This window comes from Silurus meridionalis, chromosome 28 (genome assembly GCF_014805685.1).
Source record: "Silurus meridionalis isolate SWU-2019-XX chromosome 28, ASM1480568v1, whole genome shotgun sequence".
NCBI lineage: Eukaryota > Metazoa > Chordata > Actinopteri > Siluriformes > Siluridae > Silurus > Silurus meridionalis.
This window is the reverse complement of record NC_060911.1, coordinates 4,150,001-4,172,500: the sequence shown is the minus strand read 5'-3', so window position 1 is coordinate 4,172,500 and position 22,500 is coordinate 4,150,001. Positions and strand designations below refer to the sequence as shown.

At 38.1% G+C, this 22,500-nt stretch overlaps 2 protein-coding genes across 8 annotated transcripts in view; one reads left to right on the top strand and one right to left on the bottom strand.

Moving 5' to 3' along the window:
- The window catches only part of tyrp1b (tyrosinase-related protein 1b), a 9,256-nt gene extending 222 nt beyond the window's left edge, over window positions 1-9,034 (top strand). The window contains exons 2-8 of the mRNA XM_046842772.1: window positions 1,179-1,558; window positions 1,810-2,132; window positions 2,338-2,542; window positions 4,030-4,197; window positions 4,334-4,513; window positions 4,663-4,809; window positions 7,337-9,034. Coding sequence (XP_046698728.1) covers window positions 1,204-1,558; window positions 1,810-2,132; window positions 2,338-2,542; window positions 4,030-4,197; window positions 4,334-4,513; window positions 4,663-4,809; window positions 7,337-7,494 — 1,536 coding nt within the window. The 5' untranslated portion in view covers window positions 1,179-1,203 and the 3' untranslated portion in view covers window positions 7,495-9,034. The remainder of the gene's footprint in view (window positions 1-1,178; window positions 1,559-1,809; window positions 2,133-2,337; window positions 2,543-4,029; window positions 4,198-4,333; window positions 4,514-4,662; window positions 4,810-7,336) is intronic.
- Window positions 9,035-12,123: 3,089 nt separating this feature from the next.
- Window positions 12,124-22,500, bottom strand: part of rbm47 (RNA binding motif protein 47) — a 31,693-nt gene continuing 21,316 nt past the window's right edge. For 5 of the 7 annotated variants that reach the window (XM_046842765.1, XM_046842769.1, XM_046842766.1 and 2 more), the window contains exons 2-6: window positions 21,966-22,500; window positions 21,270-21,732; window positions 19,938-20,144; window positions 18,097-18,290; window positions 12,124-13,640 (exon numbers count right to left, since the gene is read on the bottom strand). The exon at window positions 21,966-22,500 is cut by the window's right edge and continues 189 nt beyond it. In XM_046842765.1, the coding sequence (XP_046698721.1) occupies window positions 13,389-13,640; window positions 18,097-18,290; window positions 19,938-20,144; window positions 21,270-21,732; window positions 21,966-22,500 (1,651 nt within the window). In that variant the 3' untranslated portion in view covers window positions 12,124-13,388. The remainder of the gene's footprint in view (window positions 13,641-18,096; window positions 18,291-19,937; window positions 20,145-21,269; window positions 21,733-21,965) is intronic. The other 2 variants (XM_046842770.1, XM_046842771.1) reach the window with 2 other exon arrangements.

The window sequence follows — 22,500 nt, the reverse complement described above, 5'->3', positions numbered from 1 at the left end:
GCATCTGACACAGTGGTGTAAAGTATTTCAGTAATGTACTTTGTTACGGTACTTAAGTAGGTTTTTGGCTACTTTATCAAAGATTTCAGCAACTTTTACTTTAAAATAAAATACATTTATAATTCAATAGATCTGCTTTTTACTCCGCTATATTTTTATTGACAATGAGCGCTACCTGGTATATTTTGTAATCAGTCAGCTATGAATATTTGTTTTTATTTGATCTAAAAGGATTTACTTTAATTGTATTTGTCCAATGAATACTAACTGTTCTTCTACTGTGTGACGTGACACTGTAATTTCATTTGTGAATTGAAAATACCTTTTTGAAAGTTTGATTACTTGATTATTATTATTTGATATGTATTTTAGGAAATAAAACCTCACAAATCAACCATTTTTGTCTTTTTACTAACATGTGTCTTGGTGTTGAGGACTAGTGCATCTTTAAGCCTACGGTCAATACGAGTCAAATACTCGAGTACTGTTCAAATCAGATGCTCAGTGACATTTAACTTGTATTGGAGTAAGTTTTGCAGTAAGGTATCTATACTTTTTCTGAAATATGATTTTCAGGTACATTTTACACCTCTGGTCTGACAAAAGTTTGCAAGCTTTTAACTTCGAGTGAAGTACCATAGTTGTTTATATGCATCTATAGTTACTTTTTTGTAACCTCTGCTATACAAGTTAGTTCTTGTGCTCACTCACGCTAAAGCAGTTCATAATTTGTTATCTATCACCTTATATAAGAAATCTTAAAGATTTTTTGAAGATTTCCTTGAAGATATGGCTTACATGAGTTGGAGTGGAAGATCTTGAGTGGCCTTCATAAGTGCCTGAACTAGTGACTGAATGAGCCTAAATCTCCACAAGCACACTCCAAAATCTAGTGGAACATCTACCCAGAAGAGTGGAGGTTACTATAACAGCTAATGTGGTTTAAATGTAGAATGAGATGTTCGAAAAGCACATAACAATGGTCAGGTGTTCACAAACTTTTTGTCCAGACCGTTTATTACACACAAATGTAATCCTAATCTACTAGTAAATGTATTAGATGTGGTGTCCTGTGAGTTTGAAAATAAGCAAGTGATAAAGGACTGATAGTTTGGCAAATACACTGACCATATTTTGTCATGTTTGTTACCTAAAACATGACTTCTGTGTTTGAACAGTGTAGCGTCCGTGCATGTCGACACGATGTGGCAGATTGTATTTTGGCTCTGCATGTATACAGTGGCGACTTGGGCACAGTTTCCACGTCAGTGTGTCTCACCTGAGGTCCTGCGCAGTGGCACGTGCTGTCCATCACCCACTGGCCTGGCCAATGATGAATGTGGATTGAGAAGTGGGCGTGGCCGGTGCATGCCGGTTGTTGCTGACAAGCGACCACACGGCCCTCAGTACCCTCATGACGGACGGGATGACCGGGAACGATGGCCGCTGCGCTTTTTTAACAGGACCTGCCAGTGTAACACTAAATTCAGTGGGTACAACTGTGGACGGTGCAGATACGGGCTTAGTGGAGTGAACTGTGATCAGAAAATCACTGTGGGTGAGGATCACACACATACACATTCTATGGAAAAAGAATCAATTACTTAAAACCTTTAATTTGCATCTAGTCAAGTCAAGTCAAGTTTATTTCTATAGCGCTTTTCACAACAGACATTGTCTCAAAGATTTATAGAAATCTCTAACAAGATTTTGAAAAAAAAATAGACCAAATTAAACTGGATTTCCTGTTTCCATAAATATTTACCCCATTGTTCATTATCATTCGCACCTTTGTCTGTTTAAATCAAGTGCGTCGTAACTTCAAGGAAATGTCCCCTCGGGAGAAACAGGCTTTTGTGGACGCTTTGAATCAAGCCAAAAGAACAGTCCATCCCCATCTGGTTATCTGTACACGGCGCTATGAGGAGCTCTTTGGCCTGGATGGGAACACAGTGCAATGCGAAAACATCACAATCTACAACTACTTCGTCTGGACTCATTATTATTCTGTCAGGAAGACGTACATGGGGGCGGGACAGCAGAGCTTTGGTGGTGTGGACTTCTCTCATAAAGGGCCAGGATTTCTTACATGGCACCGGTTTCACCTGCTGCAGCTGGAGAGTGATATACAGGTGAAGCAACACACACACACACACACACACACACACACACACACACACACACACACACACATACACACACCATCCATCATTCAAATATTCTAAGTCTAAGATTGCAATCCATAAAACCACACAAAATTTTTAAAGATTTTGATAAGAAATTTGTTTCTATGTTACTGAACCTCAGAACCTCTATGTTACATGTTTTTGTGTGCAGGACATGCTGGGGAAGCCGACGTTTGCCCTGCCATACTGGAACTTTGCTATCGGAGGAAACGAATGTGAAATCTGTACAGACGACATGCTCGGAGCCAGAAGCAACTTTGACGTGAACAGCATTAGCTCTAACTCCGTGTTCTCTCAGTGGAGAGTGATATGCGAGGACGTGGAGGAGTACGAGACACTAGGGACCATCTGTAACAGTGAGAAACTCTCACACAAGGACACACAGATCAAATATTTGTGACATTTAAGGCAGATATTGCATGCACAAATAGCTTGGCTATGTGTTGGCTCATAATACACACACACACACACACACACACACACACACACACACACACACACATCCTCTAAAACTGCTACAGATTCTTAATTCTTAACAAGATAAATCAAAAACTCATTATGCTCAGTACACACACACACACACACACACACACACACACACACAAACAAAAACAAGATCTGGCAAGGATTAAAACTTCCAAAATTAAAAAGCAGCAACTGATGCTTAGCATAGTGAATCCTCCTTTCTGCTAATTTCTTTATGGTTTTGAAATGAGCTCTGGCACATGGTGTATCTGCTCCCTTTCTAAAAAAAGACCAAGTACCAGGCATAGACTTCATCCCAGTGGCTGCATGGATTTTTTTTTAACAAGGAAGTGCTGCACAGAACCAAAATACATTCAGAAATGTTGTAAAATGCTGTTCAATTAATATAGAAGCCAAAATTAGGCGTGAATGGTTTGAAATGCCTCTAGACATTACAGATGGTGTCCTTTGCACATTTCAGTTGCATTCATGTTTATGCTGAATTACCTTTGTGATTGCAATTTGCCTTGTAGCCAGCAGAGGGCTAAATAACATTGTTACAATTTCAAGAATAAATGTACGTGTATTTTCTGCTCTAGAAATGTTTCTCGATTGTGTGTTTTGTGAGATGTAAAGTAGTCATTGGAAAATTGGATCATTTTAGTAATTTGGTTCTTTGAATCTCGCTCATCAAAATGAACAAATCTATTTTTTAAGTTTATTTCATTCCTTTGATCAGGAACAAAGTAAAATGTTACATTTTCAATAAGCAGATCACCAACACATCCACATACTCTAACTATGACTATAGTTCCAATAATGAATGTATTTATATATAATTGCTGCAAAAAAATGATCGTCTCCATTCCATTTACTGTACATAACCTACTGAGATTTTGCGATGCCTTGCTCATGCACGTTTAGTAGAAAATTAACAAATCACTCTTCGAGACTAATCGATCTTCTGAGTACCATTAAAAACTCGTTCAGAATGAACAAATCGTTAACGAGTCATACGACTCATCACTTATGTAAAGTGGGTTCAGATACAAGTGGATTTAAATCTTAATAGAGTGAAATTTTGGGCGTTATATAACTGAGCAGCTATGGAGTTAAGGGCCTTGCTTAGGGGCCCAGAAGTGGCAGTTTGGTGTGGCTGAGACAAAGAAACAAGGACCATAACCTGAAATGTGAAACACTGACATCCACAAAAGACAAACCAAGAGAAAGACTGTAACTGTTATGCAAGTGTAAATTACTGATGAATGAGAAATAAAGTTCAGCAGGTTGCAGTGGCTGATGTAGTTTGTGTCCATTCCTGTGTGTGTGTGTGTGTGTGTGTGTGTGTGTGTGTGTGTGTGTGTGTGTGTGTGTGTAGGTACAGAAGGTGGTCCAATCAGACGTAATCCAGGTGGAAATGTGGCTCAGCCGATGTTACAGAAACTACCAGAAAATGAGGACATCATCGACTGCCTGGAGCTGAAAATGTTTGATACACCACCGTACTACTCCACTTCTGCCTGGAGCTTTAGGAATACTATTGAAGGTGAAATACACAGATTCATAAAATTTCATATAAGATTGTAGAAATGTAATCATACAAACACACAATCTTCATCTTACTATTTGGAACCCAGAAAAGTAACATGGACAAATACTATAGAATATTACTGTGTTGCTAGGTTACAGCACCCCAAAAGGGAAATATGACCTGAAGGTACGTAGTCTACACAACCTGGCTCATCTATTTCTAAATGGTACAGGCGGTCAGACCCATGTGTCCCCCAACGACCCCATCTTTGTCCTGCTGCACTCCTTTACTGACGCCATCTTCGATGAGTGGCTACGTAGACACCACCCTGGTACACACAAACACACAATGTATATGGTTGTCTGCTTCAGTGCATACAAATTCTTAAATAAGACAGAAGTTTTGTACAACCCTATCCTGCACACACACACACACACACACACAGACACACACACATTATGCCTCCTGGGTGTGTTTCAGGCACAGTCTTTTACCCTAAACAAAATGCTCCCATCGGTCACAACTGGCGTTTCAACATGGTTCCTTTCTGGCCACCGGTCACAAATGGGGAAATGTTCGCCTCGGCTCAGGACCGTCTTGGCTACAGTTATGAGGTCCAATGGCCAAGTGAGTGATTCTTCATTAAAGTATAACCTTTGTTTTATTTTTACGCCTTAGACTAAAAACATTTGATATTGATTATTGATATATCGATTGTTTGACTTGTTAATCATTCAAATTTAGTCCGTGTGGTCCGATCCAACAGACGAGCTCCAGTAGCTCATATTGCTGAAGAAGTTCATGCTGTTGATGCTCAATGGGTCAGAACTGTTTCAGCAGCAAAAGGGGTCCAACACAATATTAAGCAGGTGGTCATAATGTCATGCCTGATCCAGTACCCACATAGCAAAATTGGTTTGGCCCAGTGATGGGACACACAAGTCACTTTCACTTGGCCCAAATACAGCAATGAATTACGGTACAAGACTGGAGCAAGTCTGGTTGCAAGAATATAGGATGCATATGGCTCATGGCACAGCCATATCTCAGCCAAACGTATGACTAAAGCTGCCCCTACTCTCATCCAAACAAGTTGGTTCTACATGTCAGCCTTGACAAAACCTTAATCTAACCACTTTATACACACCCTTGGCCCAGTTAAAAGATGCCTAAACAACAGTATTCTGAAATAAATATTTATTGTTTTATATTTGAACAAAATTTTTAACAAATAAACTACAATTTTTTACACAACTTAACAGCCAAACAGGTCACAAGTCCGTTAAGCTGTTTAACTCTCTTGACGCTCTTTTCTCTTCATTCTCTCATCCCTGCCACCAGCCCAGTCCAGGGTAACATATAGCCATCTTTTACTGAGGGAATCGATCTCCTTTTCTGTGGCCACAGATGTCAGGTGGCTTCTCCTCACAGCTGCTGAAACATACATGTAAAATTTAACTTTCAGACGATGTTAATTCATAGTAACTCTACCTTCTAAATAAACAATGTCAAACTATATATATATATATATATATATATATATATATATATATATATATATACAGTACAGACCAAAAGTTTGGACACACCTTCTCATTCAAAGAGTTTTCTTAATTTTCATGACTATGAAAATTGTAGAGTCACACTGAAGGCATCAAGGGCTATTTGACCAAGAAGGAGAGTGATGGGGTGCTGCACCAGATCACCTGGCCTCCACAGTCACCGGACCTGAACCCAATCGAGATGGTTTAGGGGTGAGCTGAACCGCAGAGTGAAGGCAAAAGGGCCAACAAGTGCCAAGCATCTCTCGGGGAACTCCTTCAAGACTGTTGGAAGACCATTTCAGGTGACTACCTCTTGAAGCTCATCAAGAGAATGCCAAGAGTGTGCAAAGCAGTAATCAAAGCAAAAGGTGGCTACTTTGAAGAACCTAGAATATGACATTTTTCAGTTGTTTCACACTTTTTTGTTACGTATATAATTCCATATATAATTCCACATGTGTTAATTCATAGTTTTGATGCCTTCAGTGTGAATCTACAATTTTCATAGTCATGAAAATAAAGAAAACTCTTTGAATGAGAAGGTGTGTCCAAACTTTTGGTCTGTACTGTATATAAAAAAAATTCTAATGATCACTTACCAAACCGCTCCAGAGTTGAGAAGTTCACGACGGTTAGTGAAGTGCAGCCTCAGGAGATCATTAGTGTTCGCTCACTTCTTCTACAGCGCTGGTTCCGGAAGTAGTTTTCTCATTAGATTATTATTATTTCTTTAATCTTGGTTAAAGTGTACTAAACTATTAACCAAACCAACCACCTTAATTGCAAGATTACACACTTACAACTAAAGAAAATTAATATTTGGAAATCGAACAAAAAGACACAAGGTGTAAAATTAAGTGTGTGACACTACAAAAAAAGGGTAAAAGCTGCAAGTAAAAACTGCAAACCCGTAAACCATTGCGCTATTCGACTTGATTGATAAATAAAAAAAATTATTTATTTATTTATTTGTTTACTTGTTTTTTTTTTTTTTTTTACATAATAGGACATTTTAAGAGAGAAAAAATGTGAACAGTTTTTTTGCCATTGTTTTGTGCATGAAAAGGTTGAGAGAAAATATGAAACAAGTATAATGTTTTTATAGATTAGATACTATACATTTTTAATCTAAAATCACCATTATTTATAATTAAAATTATTTGTTCAATGTAACCTTTACACCACCATACAGTATGTGTCCCACAGTTCTATATTTTACATCTGGGCCAAATGATACACTTGTATTATTACATACATCTGGCCCATATCTCCACTATATAATATTGAGGTTATTTATTTATTAATATTACTGTTAACTGGAGTGCTTTATATGTAGCAAGTTGTTATTTAGTTATTTGGCGCTCTCTGCTGGCTGCAAGGCGAACTGCAACTTTGGAACTGATTTAAAATTCCAAAGGACGCCAACTTTTAGTTTCAATATTCATACAGATACAAACACAGCTAGTGGCGTTTTATTACAGTAGTAATATGATAATATTTTTCTATTTGTGCTAATAAAATTGTCCTGAAATGCAACGAAACGTACACATAAATATATTTGTTGGACAGTTTTTGCATTGAACTGAACTTTTTGTTGTTTTTCTCCCCAGCTCGGGCGTATACTGTCTCTGAGATTATTACTATTGTTATAGTGGCCGTGGTGCTGGCGGTGATGGTGGTAGTTGGAAGCACAGCCTGTGTTATCAGAGTGCTTGTCTCACGTGAAGGGTTGGAGCCTTTGCTCGTGGAACATCTCCATCGTTACTGAGAAGACGATCGCAAATTTCATTATACAGCCTGAATATATAACTATTCTTGCGTTTTTGTTTGTTACATTAAGCTTTTTATTTTGCCATCTTGTCATTTATCATTGGATAAACCAAGTCTCTGAATGAGCAACATCCATTTAAATACTGTTCTTGTTATTTTTTAAGAATGGATATGAGTATAAGAGAAGAAAACTATCTACCAAGCGTTCAATGCGTTTTTTTAAGAGGTTATGGCGACACCTAGTGTACAGAAGTGGAGGGTGACAATCATTGTTTTGTATGACAGCATAGTCTATTGTTTTATTTTGTAGCTTAGATTTGAAATTTGTTGCACTTTGAAAACACAATGATTATGTGATTATCTCGAATTCTTAATATTGCAATTATCATTTAAATGCACTGAAATGCCTAAATCAACGCTTGTATAATGTCATTTCACATCCCGCACACAAGTCATTGAAAAAGTTTTCAGGCAAATTAAAACAACTTTAAACTAAAGTTAAATGAAAGGCACAAATGGCACAATTATCTAGATTATGTTGAACTTTAGTTATAACCCTGCAGAGAAATGCTGGTCAAACTGGTTAAAATGTCATTTTTGAGACAGTGAAACCTATAACGCATCTGACTAAGAGTTCACTGAGACTCTTCATCCATGCTGGCAGTGTGGAAGTAAAAGCATGTTAGTGACTCGACTAAGATGTGGAGCAATCATTATCTCTGATTAATCCAAAATTGTACTTTCCTTGGCTACATTTATCACTGCTCTTTATAGCGAGCAATGCATTAAAGAAGCATGGTGGTGGTAGCATTGTGCTACGAGCTTTTTTTTTTTAGAAGATACTGACAAAGTGGTCAGGATTAAGGGTGAGATCGATGGACCCAAATACATGGCAACGTTAGACGAAAACCTCAGACCGAGGCAGAGTTTCGCCTAAATATTTAAGACCCTAAGCATACTGCATACACTGGAGTGGTGCAAAGCAGAAACCGAATGTCCAACCTATAAGGAATCTGATTGACTGTGTGTGAATTAGCGATCTTTATCCAGCCTGGAGCATGATTGAGAAAGCTGGTAAAGCCATGTTCCAGGAAGACCAGGTGTTTTGCAGCCAAATTGAAACGCAAGAGACAATAAATGAACAAGCAAAACCATTACCAAACTCAGTTCTCTTTCAGAAAATGCTTTATTTAACTACTGAACCACTATAAATAGCCTACAACTTTTGCCAAGCCTGTTACAAATATAAGCGTGATAGAAAACAGTTCCGTAAAGGAATTTCTGAAGATAACTCTTCAACCTTGGATGTCTTGTTCGTTCCGTTTAGCAACAACAACAAAAAACATAACAGTTTAAAAAAAAACTACTTAGTGTTAATGAAATGATCGCGATACAAAGCAAATCGAACCGGGGACATCTTTGGGGTCCACTTTCAGTTCCAACTGGCCAGCTGTATCTAATATAATAGCAAAAATAAAACCTAAAGAAAACATAAAAACTTTTTTTTTTTTTTTTTTTTTGAAGTAGCTTTTATACTACAGAACACTTTGGCAGAGAAAAAAAACGGTTAACATTTTCCAAAAAAACAAAAACAAAAGCGCATGTCAAAGAAGAGGAAGAAAAACATTCACTTCAAATATATTATAGGATTTCTTCTTACTTCATACACAAAACAAAAGCATTGTATATATTAAATATATCCTGATGGTTTTGCTCATAATAAAAGATTCTAACAAAGGCAAAAAAACGCAGAATGTAGAGAGGGGATGTCAAACAAACATGCACACACACACACACACACACACAAAGAGACAACTTTATCAAGTTCTGAGGTTAGGGTTAATGTATGTGTATATATATATATATATATATATATATATATATATATATATATATATATATATATATATATATATATGTGTGTGTGTGTGTGTGTGTGTGTGTGTGTGTGTGTGTGTGTGTGTGTGCATGTGTTGTTTGCTCCAGTGTGACTCAGTCAAAGGTTATACTCAACAAACCACAATCTGTCATAATAATAACATCAAAACATTAAGCTAAAGCAAAAAAAGCAAAAAAGGAAGAAAAAACCCAATAACAAACAAATTCTTCACCTTTAGTCTAAAAAAGAGAAGAGTGAGAAAGAGAAGAGATAAAACTCAAACATAACTACACGATGTTGTGTGGTTGTTATAAATAGAGAAGGTGGCCACTCGTTCATCTTTACGCCCACTTTAAGGTTTATTGGCGATCTGCTAGCACGTCAAGACACGATCCCTCAGCACAGTGCCATCTCAACTTTTTCTATGTACTTACAGTAAGGCACTGTTCAAAGGTTCAAAAAGAATTCTTGGACGGAACCGCGCACGTTCATTCGAACCTTCATTTTCGGATGTACAAATATAAATTAATGGATGCAATATGAACTCTTAACATCAACATCTTTTAATGTCGTCATTCCGGCCGTATACTGAACGCCGTGACACTGCTGATGCAAACAGCAAGCGCAAAAATACACTAAAATCATACGGTAAGAACATTTCAGAATATAAAGCCATCCATCAAGAGATCTGCTGCAGTCATAAACACTGACTTTCGCTCTTCCCAGACCTCACAATAAACTTTTTTTCTGCTTGTATACTGCACACTGTAGCTTCCCTTTTGAGCCTCGTCATGAAGTCTAAAAACACTAGATACTTCCTTCACTGTGCTCTTATAAGAACAGACTGAATCCTAGTGTTCTTTATAGATGGAACGACAGTCGTATGCATAGAAAATCTTTTTTTTCCAGTGTAAAGGAATTTAAAAAATGGAACAGTATGAACAGTAAGTCCTACGTCAAAGACGAATACAAAACAGCTTGTATACGTTAGTTCACTAAAATGAAAGATCACTTAACAACACAAACAAAGAAAAGAAAATATGCACTGATTTCAGAAAAGTGCCAGAAAATGGGGGAATTTACCTCTGATGTTTTTTTTTTAATTATTTATTTTTTAAAGCTGACAAAACCATGAGTTATAGGATCATTTTCAAGGACACAGGTTGTATAACCTGAGCATGCAAGTTCATACGTTTAATACGTGGCTTAAGTATTTAGCAGGAGCGAGTGAAGGGGTGGATAAAACCATCAAAGCTGAAGTTGCTTAAGCTGAATAGTAATGGTGTATATGTGCCATAACTCGAGTGACTCCACCACTCACTCTGGCTCAATTCAGCTTTATGCTCAGGGTCCTGTCTCTTTAATACATAATAACCATGAGTTAAGTGTCCAGGAACTAGATTTTGAGATGCTTCCTTCATGGCCATGTAATAAATTTTGTGCAGTTGATAATTGAAAAATTTTATATACGTGAACACGTCAAGTGCACGTCATCCCCGGAAAATAGGGGGAATCGCAAAACTAGTTCAACATCTGACATAAAAAAACCTGCTTATTTCGATGAGAAGAATTACATTATAGAGGAACATGTTTTAGTGACGTTACATGTGTGTCACGTGCACGTGAGATCCCCGACAACAGTGGAATCACAAAACTACCCAAACATAGACATGGGACATATCAAAACGCTTGACTGACTGAGCAGAATTGCACTTTGGGAATTCTAGTGATGTTACAAATGCACGTGGACAAGCAGAGACTCAAATGTGCAACGCTCTTTCAGATCAAAGTTATCTATTTAAAAATACATCATAAAATCTCAATTTTGTTCAGTCTCAATTTTTTTACATTCACAATAAAAAAAAGCCAACGTGCAACAATCCAAAATGACAACAAAATAAATTCTGTTTTGGTTCTTCAACCAATCATCGAACCAACATGATGTTACTTCAAAAACTTCCGTTGAAAGAGGTATTGCAGTTCGCTACTACACGGCTATATTAAGGCTATGAAGTAAGTGTGTGTACTCAAACATGGCAGCTTTCTAATGTGTCTCATCACATGGTGCGTTTTTTTATAATCAACATTACTATTATTTTCTAATATATATATATATATATATATATAAAGTTTCAAAAAGAGTTTTTTTCCAAGAAAAAGAAAATACTCACATTAAAAGCGCACCTGAAAACCTTCAAATTACTAAACAGCCGTCTAAATGGGCCATGAGCAATTTGACAAAAGGGAATATAGTAAAAAATATATAACACACAGTATCATGTATTCAAATAAAATGAGAAGTAAAAGAATTAGTCAGGAATTATAATTATTACTATTACCCAAGCAAATAAGTGGGTAGAATATGAAACACACACACACACACACACACACACACACACACACACACACAAAGATAGATAAAACACTTGGAAATCCTGTTTGTGTTAAAACATCACAACTTGTCCATAAATCTATCCTTCAGTGGTCACTTAGTTTTCTGCTCTGCAGTTTTTTTGGTCTGTTTTATTAATTTTTTTTCAAGAAACTAATAAAGGATTATAAAGATTTTAGAAAATATGCTGTATTTCAGGTTGGGAGAGAATATGTTTCATCTGTGTTCTTCACAGTCACAGAGACAGGAGGAATTTTGTTTTGTTTTGTTTCCAGATTTTTCTGGAAGTCTGGAGTGTAAAGCGTACAGGAAAGCAAGGTTTTATTTTAGGTTTAGTTCTTTTGACTAAAATGCTGTTTAAATAATGCTATCTGGAAGGTAGAACAAGCTACCGATGTGCACTTAAGGCATGCTGGATCCGTTTAGATTGTGCAGTGGAAGAAAAAGAAATCATGTACAAACACATTGGACTTGTTATAAAGAGTGAAGGATGAGTCTTATGAGCTGGATGCTTTACTATTAGCATGTAAGCGCATTTTTTTTTACCCATAGCAATAGTCACCTTGCTTTTTTGTTTGACTGAAAGACGACTCGTCCATGTAGACACGACAATAAGAGCTTGAGATGAGACTGCATCAGTAGTTCATGAAATAAAGAACCTTTCCTCTCGCTCCAGAGAGAAAAGAATCAGCACATCTGATATCAGCAGGCCACAACTGGTGTTTCCAGTCTGTGTCAGTTTGGACCGTGGAGATTGGTGAATCATGCATTTTGTTGCACTCCAGTCAGATCTGGTGCTTGATTGCATGGGTTTAGGAGGAGATCAGTAGTTCTACACAAGGTCAGTATTAAGCGAGTCAAGGTCAGTGTGTGTCTGGTCAGCAGGTCTGCTAGATCTTGAGGATGCAGCGGGCGGAAAGGTCTGAGATACACAAACACTAAACACACAATAGTGGTGGGGAAAAAATACTTTTGTAACAATTTTCTACCAGAATGGGCAAAAATAACAATAATGCATCATAACCCTCTAATAACTCATTCATCTTCAGTAACCGCTTTTTCCTTGGCAAGGCTGCGGCAGATCTACCGGAGTCTACACACACACACACACACACACACACACACACACACACACACACACACACACACACTCATAACCACTCATTCAAACCTTATGTTCTTTCTGACATGAAGTTGTGTTTTTTTTTTTGTTTTGTTTTTAATCCAGAATTCCTTTGTGCATTAAATTGCAAAAGTAGAATCTGTCACGTCTCCATGTCTTACTCAGGTTTTTCTTTTAGTAATGTATTTTTTATGACAGTCACCAAATATTACAGTAGGATTTAGGATAATAAACAGGTCATTAATAAGTCAGGGTTATCACAGGTTATTAGAGATTTATAAGGCATTATTAGAGTTTAGAAGTAAAAATGGAATGTGGGCTATGTAGAAAGTGTTACCGTTGTGTTACTCTTTATCTTAGTGGTCTAGTTTGGGATTTGTTATATATGCCCTTAATGTTTTTTTCTGGTCAGTTTTGGTCCTTTATTATTAGATCTGTCAATAGATGAGACTCTGTGTTCTGGGTATCAGGTGAAAAAAGGAGTAAAAGGCATCTGTCTCAGTAGGTCGGGTACACGTCATGGAAAGGCACTTGGAACGTGGCAGCTGGGAAAGTTTGGGGCATGTAGCCGGCATAACCTCCATATGCAGCGGCTGCCACGGCTGCGTTCTTCTGCAGTGCTGCCAAGGCAGCTGTGTTGGCATGAGCAGTGATAGGCATGTAGCTCGCACCGTACAGACCGGCGGCCGCAGCAGCAGGGATCCGCTGGACATTATGAGCCACAGCATATACAGGAGTGATGGGACGACCCTAAAAGGAAGAGCAGAAAAAAAAATCACATTTTACACATACAATATTCACTACAATATATTATTTTAAACTATACAATTTACTATACATTACTTGTACACTACACTATACTCACAAGTATACACTACATGCTCCACTATACTCACAACGATACACTACATCCTGCACTATACTCACACAGATACACTATATGCTCCACTATACTTACAACTATACACTACATGCTCCACTATACTTACAACTATACACTACATGCTCCACTATACTTACAACTATACACTACATCCTCCACTATACTCACAACGATACATTACATCCTGCACTATACTCACAACTATACACTATATGCTCCACTATACTCACAACTATACACTACATCCTCAACTATACTCACAACTATACACTACATCCTGCACTATACTCACAACTATACACTACATCCTCCACTATACTCACAACCATACACTACATCCTCCACTATACTCACAACTATGCACTACATCCTGCACTATACTCCCAACTATACACTACATGCTCCACTATACTCACAACTATACAATACATCCTCAACTATTCTCACAACTATACACTACATGCTCCACTATACTCACAACTATACACCACATCCTCCACTATACTCACAACTATACACTACATGCTCCACTATACTCACAACTATACACTACATCCTCCACTATTCTTACAACTATACACTACATGCTCCACTATACTCACAACTATACACTACATCCTCAACTATACCCACAACTATACACCACATCCTCCACTATACTCACAACTATACACTACATCCTGCACTATACTCACAACTATACACTATATGCTCCACTATACTTACAACTATACACTACATGCTCCACTATACTTACAACTATACACTACATGCTCCACTATACTTACAACTATACACTACATCCTCCACTATACTCACAACGATACATTACATCCTGCACTATACTCACAACTATACACTATATGCTCCACTATACTCACAACTATACACTACATCCTCAACTATACTCACAACTATACACTACATCCTGCACTATACTCAACTATACACTACATCCTCCACTATACTCACAACCATACACTACATCCTCCACTATACTCACAACTATGCACTACATCCTGCACTATACTCCCAACTATACACTACATGCTCCACTATACTCACAACTATACAATACATCCTCAACTATTCTCACAACTATACACTACATGCTCCACTATACTCACAACTATACACTACATCCTCCACTATACTCAACTATACACTACATGCTCCACTATACTCACAACTATACACTACATCCTCCACTATTCTTACAACTATACACTACATGCTCCACTATACTCACAACTATACACTACATCCTCAACTATACCCACAACTATACACCACATCCTCCACTATACTCACAACTATACACTACATCCTGCACTATACTCACAACTATACACTACATCCTCCACTATACTCACAACTATACACTACATCCTCCACTATACTCACAACTATACACTACATGCTCCACTATACTCACAACTATACACTACATCCTCAACTATACCCACAACTATACACTACATCCTCCACTATACTCACAACTATACACTACATGCTTCATTATACTAACAACTATACACTACATCCTCCACTATACTCACAACTATACACTACATGCTTCATTATACTCACAACTATACACTACATCCTCCACTATACTCACAACTATACACTACATGCTCCACTATACTCACAACTATACAATACATCCTCAACTATTCTCACAACTATACACTACATGCTCCACTATTCTCACAACTATACACTACATGCTCCACTATACTGACAACTATACACTACATGCTCCACTATACTCACAACTATACACTACATGCTCCACTATACTCATAACTATACACTATATGCTCCACTATACTCACAACTATACACTACATCCTCCACTATACTCACAACTATACACTACATCCTCCACTATACTCACAACTATACACTACATCCTCCACTAAACTCACAACTATACACTACATCCTCCACTATACTCACAACTATACACTATATCCTCCACTATACTCACAACTATACACTACATCCTCCACTATACTCACAACTATACACTACATCCTCCACTATACTCACAACTATACACTATATGCTCCACTATACTCACAACTATACACTATATGCTCCACTATACTCACAACTATACACTACATGCTCCACTATACTCACAACTATACTACATCCTCCACTATACCACAACTATACACTACATCCTCCACTATACTCACAACTATACACTACATCCTCCACTATACCACAACTATACACTATATCCTCCACTATACTCACAACTATACACTACATCCTCCACTATACTCACAACTATACACTACATCCTCCACTATACTCACAACTATACACTATATGCTCCACTATACTCACAACTATACACTATATGCTCCACTATACTCACAACTATACACTACATGCTCCACTATACTCACAACTATACACTACATCCTCCACTATACTCACAACTATACACTACATCCTCCACTATACTCACAACTATACACTACATCCTCCACTATACTCACAACTATACACTATATGCTCCACTATACTCACAACTATACACTACATCCTCCACTATACTCACAACTATACACCACATCCTCCACTATACTCACAACTATACACTACATCCTCCACTATACTCACAACTATACACTATATCCTCCACTATACTCACAACTATACACTACATCCTCCACTATACTCACAACTATACACTACATCCTCCACTATACTCACAACTATACACTATATGCTCCACTATACTCACAACTATACACTACATCCTTAACTATACCCACAACTATACACTACATCCTCCACTATACTCACAACTATACACTACATCCTCCACTATACTCACAACTATACACTACATCCTCCACTATACTCACAACTATACACTACATCCTCCACTATACTCACAACTATACACTACATGCTCTACTATACTCACAACTATACACTACATCCTCAACTATACCCACAACTATACACTATATGCTCCACTATACTCACAACTATACACTATATGCTCCACTATACCACAACTATACACTACATGCTCCACTATACTCACAACTATACACTACATCCTCAACTATACCCACAACTATACACTATATGCTCCACTATACTCACAACTATACACTACATCCTCCACTATACTCACAACTATACTCTACATCCTCCACTATACTCACAACTATACACTACATCCTCCACTATACTCACAACTATACACTACATCCTCCACTATACTCACAACTATACACTACATGCTCTACTATACTCACAACTATACACTACATCCTCAACTATACCCACAACTATACACTACATCCTCCACTATTCTCACAACTATACACTACATCCTCCACTATACTCACAACTATACACTATATCCTCCACTATACTCACAACTATGCACTACATCCTCCACTATACACTACATCCTCCACTATACTCACAACTATACACTATATGCTCCACTATACTCCCAACTATATGCTACAATATACTTACAACTATACTACATCATATTTACATCAAATACACAATATATTTACTTTAACTAATAACTACAAGCTATTTTATACTTACTTTATCTATACGCTATAAGCTACACTTTATATTCAATCCTGTATTTTGTATTAACATCCATATCGTACAATATTTTCAATTGCCATATTTGCTGTTTTGAGGTAACAATTTAGTTCTATTGAACCAAGTTAATGCTTATTTCAGTTAAAAGCTCTATTTTAACACAATTAACCTACAAACATAATTAAGCTGCTATCACATGATCGTAATTGTGCATGTAAACATAGACCAATCGACTTTAAAACAAGCCTTTACAGCAATAACAGGCACAATAGAATTGCTGTACTTAGGTCTCATGCTGTAATTATATCCTGCTGACCTGCTGTTTGCCTGAGAAAAACAACTGCAATGTTCGTTTTATCTGTAGCAATATCAAGGGTATGTACAAAAACACAGGAAATACCAGAAATGCAGGAAACCCATTCACATGCAGTGCAGTTCACCTGGTTATAGACATGATACAACAGGTATGAAGCTGCCAAGGTGTTCATAAAAAAAATGATAGGAATTACTACAGTGTAGCAATGAGACACTGAAGTTGCTCAATATCACACGAACTTCAAAGTTACAACAATTTGTTATTTTTATTAGCAGCCTTAATTATTATTAATGGCCACAGATGTGTCATGTAATGTTGTGTTTCAGATTCCATTCACCAGCAGTTACTAGATATCTGTGGTTTGGTGTAGCTTTAGTAAACACTGAAATCCCTGCAAGACGGTTTACCTGAAAGGGTGGAGGTGTCGAGACGGCAGGAATGACTGCAGCAGTCGAGGGAGCGGCAGAAGGATCGTGTTGAAGAGCGAGGGGATTAATCAAATGCTCCACTTGGTGGATTTTTCCGTCCTCCACCAGTTTAGTAGCAGCAGGTGCAGCAGAGAACATAGCAGGGTACTGTGCACCGAGAGTTGGTAGAGTCACTGTGTCCACACACACACACACACACACACACACACACACACACACACACACACACACACACAACACACAGAACACAATGTTACAAACCAAATTATGTACTTAAAACTTTAGAGATTAGAGATTCAATATCCTGCACCATTTAAAAGTTATCTACAGTACTTGATGGTAGAAATGTTTTTAACAGGTAGATTATTTAGCACACAGATAATCTTGTCAGAATCTTTTGGTATGTGGGAAGACTGGCAAAGAAAGTAAACTAAACTGAAGAAATTTCAGGGCTACCTAGCTTTTTCCTAGCTAACAATACCGTATAGACAAAGGTTTGTGGACACCTGAACATAAAAGTCATGTGCTTTTGAACATCCCAGTCCACATTCCATCCCATTTTCTATTATAATAACTTCCACTCTGCTGGGAAGAGTTTCTGCTAGACTTTGGTGTGTGTGTGTATGTGGAGATTTGTGCTAATTCATCAACAAGGGTGTTAGTAAAGTCAGGTACTGATGTAGGTGAGGTGATGAGGCCTTCGGTGCAGTCAGCATTAACAATCATCACAAAGGTGTTCAGTAGGGTTGAGTTCAGAGCTCTTAAGCAGGTCAATCAAGATCTTTCACTCCAACCCATGTAAAGCATGTCTTATAGGTTTGGGTCTTCTAGCTCAAGTGAAGGGAAAATGTAATGCTGCCACACACAGAGATGTCTAATACAATTGTGTGCCTCCACCAATACTTTTGTCCATATAGTGTTACTATATTACATTAGCCATTGTAGTTACCCTCATTAAAATATGTTTACGTTTTACGTACAAACGATACACACGGATTCAATTAACTTTTTGACATTATTAATTACTGTTTATGATATATATATATATATATATATAATGTAAAGCCCTGATGTCACAGGCCAACAATATAACAAAAAAAAAGCAAAAATGCAAAAATATTAAAAATTATGTTAAAATACTAAAAAGCACAAAAGCAGCAGAGAGTAAGAAAGAAAGAAAGAAAGAAAGAGGGAGAGAAAGAAAATGAAAGAAAAATATTTTAGACCTACATAACCTGTTCTTAGTTATGGCAAGTGACTTGGCTTATGATTAACACACACACATGCAGGTCCCCATTGTTTCGGGAAACAAAACGTCTTTTCATTCCTGTTAGTTAATTTCGATTTAGGATCAGCAGGTTTAACCAACATCACAAAGGACATTAGAAAAGCTCTGAGGGATCAAAATTCTCAGCAAAAAAAAAGAGGGGTGATTCGTAACAAGAGTAAAATAAAAATGATTAGCATCAAACACTTTTCTGTCCAGAACGGACTGAATGGAAAAATTTCATGAAAACTGAATAGGAAAAAAGTCTTGAGACGAATTGTTTCTCTACTCCACTTCATTCCACTAGGGGGCAGCAAAGCTAGACAGGTTCTCTAATTAATCATGATTAGAATTTTTTAATTTTTCCGTTTTTTTTTTTTTTTAATAAAGGTACAAAAAAGGTAAAAGATTTTCCTATGTTATAAATGTCTAATGTCTGCCCCTGTGGTTTGGAATTGAAAGAGCCAAGAAGCATATCTGGTTTAAATGAGTTTGTGTGTGTGTGTGTGTGTGTGTGTGTGTGTGTGTGTGTGCTTAAAAGTGTCACACTAACTTGTGCCAGGCTTAATGCCCACTGGATTAACAGCAGCCAGCTCCAGACTGGTCATTAGCTCATATGGTTTATCCGGCAACTTGGACTTTCCTTCATGGTAGCGGCTGTAAATGCCTCGGCCGGCAGAATAGCCACCGAGGTATGAGCCACGGGGCCCTGGGCCTCTGTTAGTGGCCCCGGCACGGCCACGGCCTCGTACAGTACCTGCTTGAAATACAAATGACAGGGGACGGTCTTCAGATACTCACACATAGAGGGCGCTGTTTGTTTCTGACACAAAAACACCTATCGAGCGACAATCATGGGCAAAAATGTGCATTTATGCATAGATGATTGCTGTGCCTCATTAGGTTTTGGTTCAGTGTGATAAATTCGACTGTTTTAGATCTACTTTTGAGTCCATTTCTACAAATCTCTACTCTCATGTTGTATATCATATTTTTCTTTGCTGACTATTAATATTCTTTCTACAAATTCTGCATCACAGAGTGGGTGGGAAGGTGGGAGGTTACCGTGTCCCAGACTGAGATAAAGCACTTACTGAAGAGGAATGTTGAAAAGTGAATAGGAGGTGTAGCTGAATGTGTGTTAAACATGTTACATGATATGGGAGAGATCTGATTTTCATTCATGTGGAGAATGGCCGGTATGACATTAAAGATTGAGGAAATGCACTTCAGTGTGAAATCAAGCTCTCTGCTTAACCCAATGAATAAAAGATTTAAAAAAAAAATGAAAAAACATGTGGAAAGGGGGAGGGGGTCAATAATTTGTGATTAGTATCCAGAAATGCTTTTACAACACAGATTGTCCCCAGAAAACCAGATTCATTACCCCTCTGTCTCAGGATCATGGCTGTTCCATAGCTACATGTTACAAAGCAGGTCTAAACCAACCGTGAGTTTTCAGATTTTCTAAAAGGAATATTTCCTGTCAAAGAATGCTATCATGTTACTCCACTTTGAATAATGATGGATAGTCACAAATTCACATTTATTATTAGTATTGTAGTGCAGCAATTGTGCACAGTTCGAAATCTGACCTGTGTAAGAGGAAAGGTTATTTTAGTAACTTGATATAATTGCTTGAAAAATGTAGGCTGGTGGAGACAAACTGCCCAACACAGGAAGCTTGGTAACAGCATAAACCTTTGAAACTTTATGATCCTTTATGATCCAGTTGTTAAGCAGTAGCCAGAGTTGCTAAAGTTCTTCAATGATTGTCATAAAATGGTGCACCATTTGTGCCACAAGAGATATGATAAAAAAAAAAAAAAGAACTAAAAAAAAAAGAAAAAAGGTCATGATCAGAGAACACCGAAACGTCACTTACCTTTGATGAAGTAGTCTCGGTTGGGTCCAATGAGAGTGTTGTAAGGATAGCCATAGTAGGTAAGAGTGTAGGGGTCACACTGATACAAGTAATTTTGCTGAGTACTCTCACTACTGCTCACGGTTCCCTTGGATGCTTTCTGGTAGCGAGTGTACTGTTCCTTGTCAACCGGCTTGGCCAATGTCACCTCAATGCATGACCCCTCGATTTCTGTACCATTCAGGTTGTCCATAGCCACAACAGCGTCATCCCGGCCGGTAAAGTGCACAAAGGCGTAGTCACGGATCTTCTTCACTCGTTCGACGCAGCCTGGGTTGAATTGGCTAAAGATATTGCGGAGAGTCTCCTCGCTGGTCTCAATCATCAAGTTGCGCACATACAGGATCTTCACCGTTTCCATGATGTCCTCGTCGACGTCGATTTCCGGTTCTGCCCAGTCAACAGCAATTTGGTGACCCCAAAGCTGCACGTAGTAAACAGTCATATAAAAGAGGATAAATGGCATAGAAAAAACACCTTGGTACTTCTAACAACTGCCAGTCTTTCAGTATATACCACCACCAGACAACAGAGACACCTTTTCTCGACCATAATTTAAATCCTTGATCACTAGAGTGTATTGTAATTCTCTCACTGACTGGAAAAATAATTACCAGAGGTTTTCACAAACCTTTTTTTGGACACATGGTGTCTTACCTGAATACGCCCAGGCATGAGTTTCCTCCTGGCCATGGCAGCTGCACGATGGGACTCGTACTCTACAAAGGCAAAGCCACGATTCTTCATTTTGTCTGCCGCACTTGCGTACACGATCACATCCAACACCCCTTCCGTCACTTTGGAGACTTCCTCCATAATCTCCTCGCGCTTCTTGGTCTTGGGAATTCCACCAATAAACAGGCGGCAGTTGTCTACACTTGAACAAACCCCCAGCAACCGTCCAGGGCGCACTTCGTAGTTGTTCAGCTCTCTTACCGCATGTTTAGCTTCATGCTTCTGTGTGTACATGACAAATGCATAGCCACGGTTTTTGCCATCAAAGTCCATCATCAGGCGCATCTCGTAGATCCTGCCCACCGATTCGAACACTGGCACCAGCTCGTCTTCGTAAACGTCACGTGGTATCTTGCCTACGAAGATCTCACAGCCACGTGGAGGCGAGGGGCCTTGCCAGGCAGGAGGTGGACCATATTTGCGCTGTCCATTTTCTTGAACCATCTTGTAGCCCGTA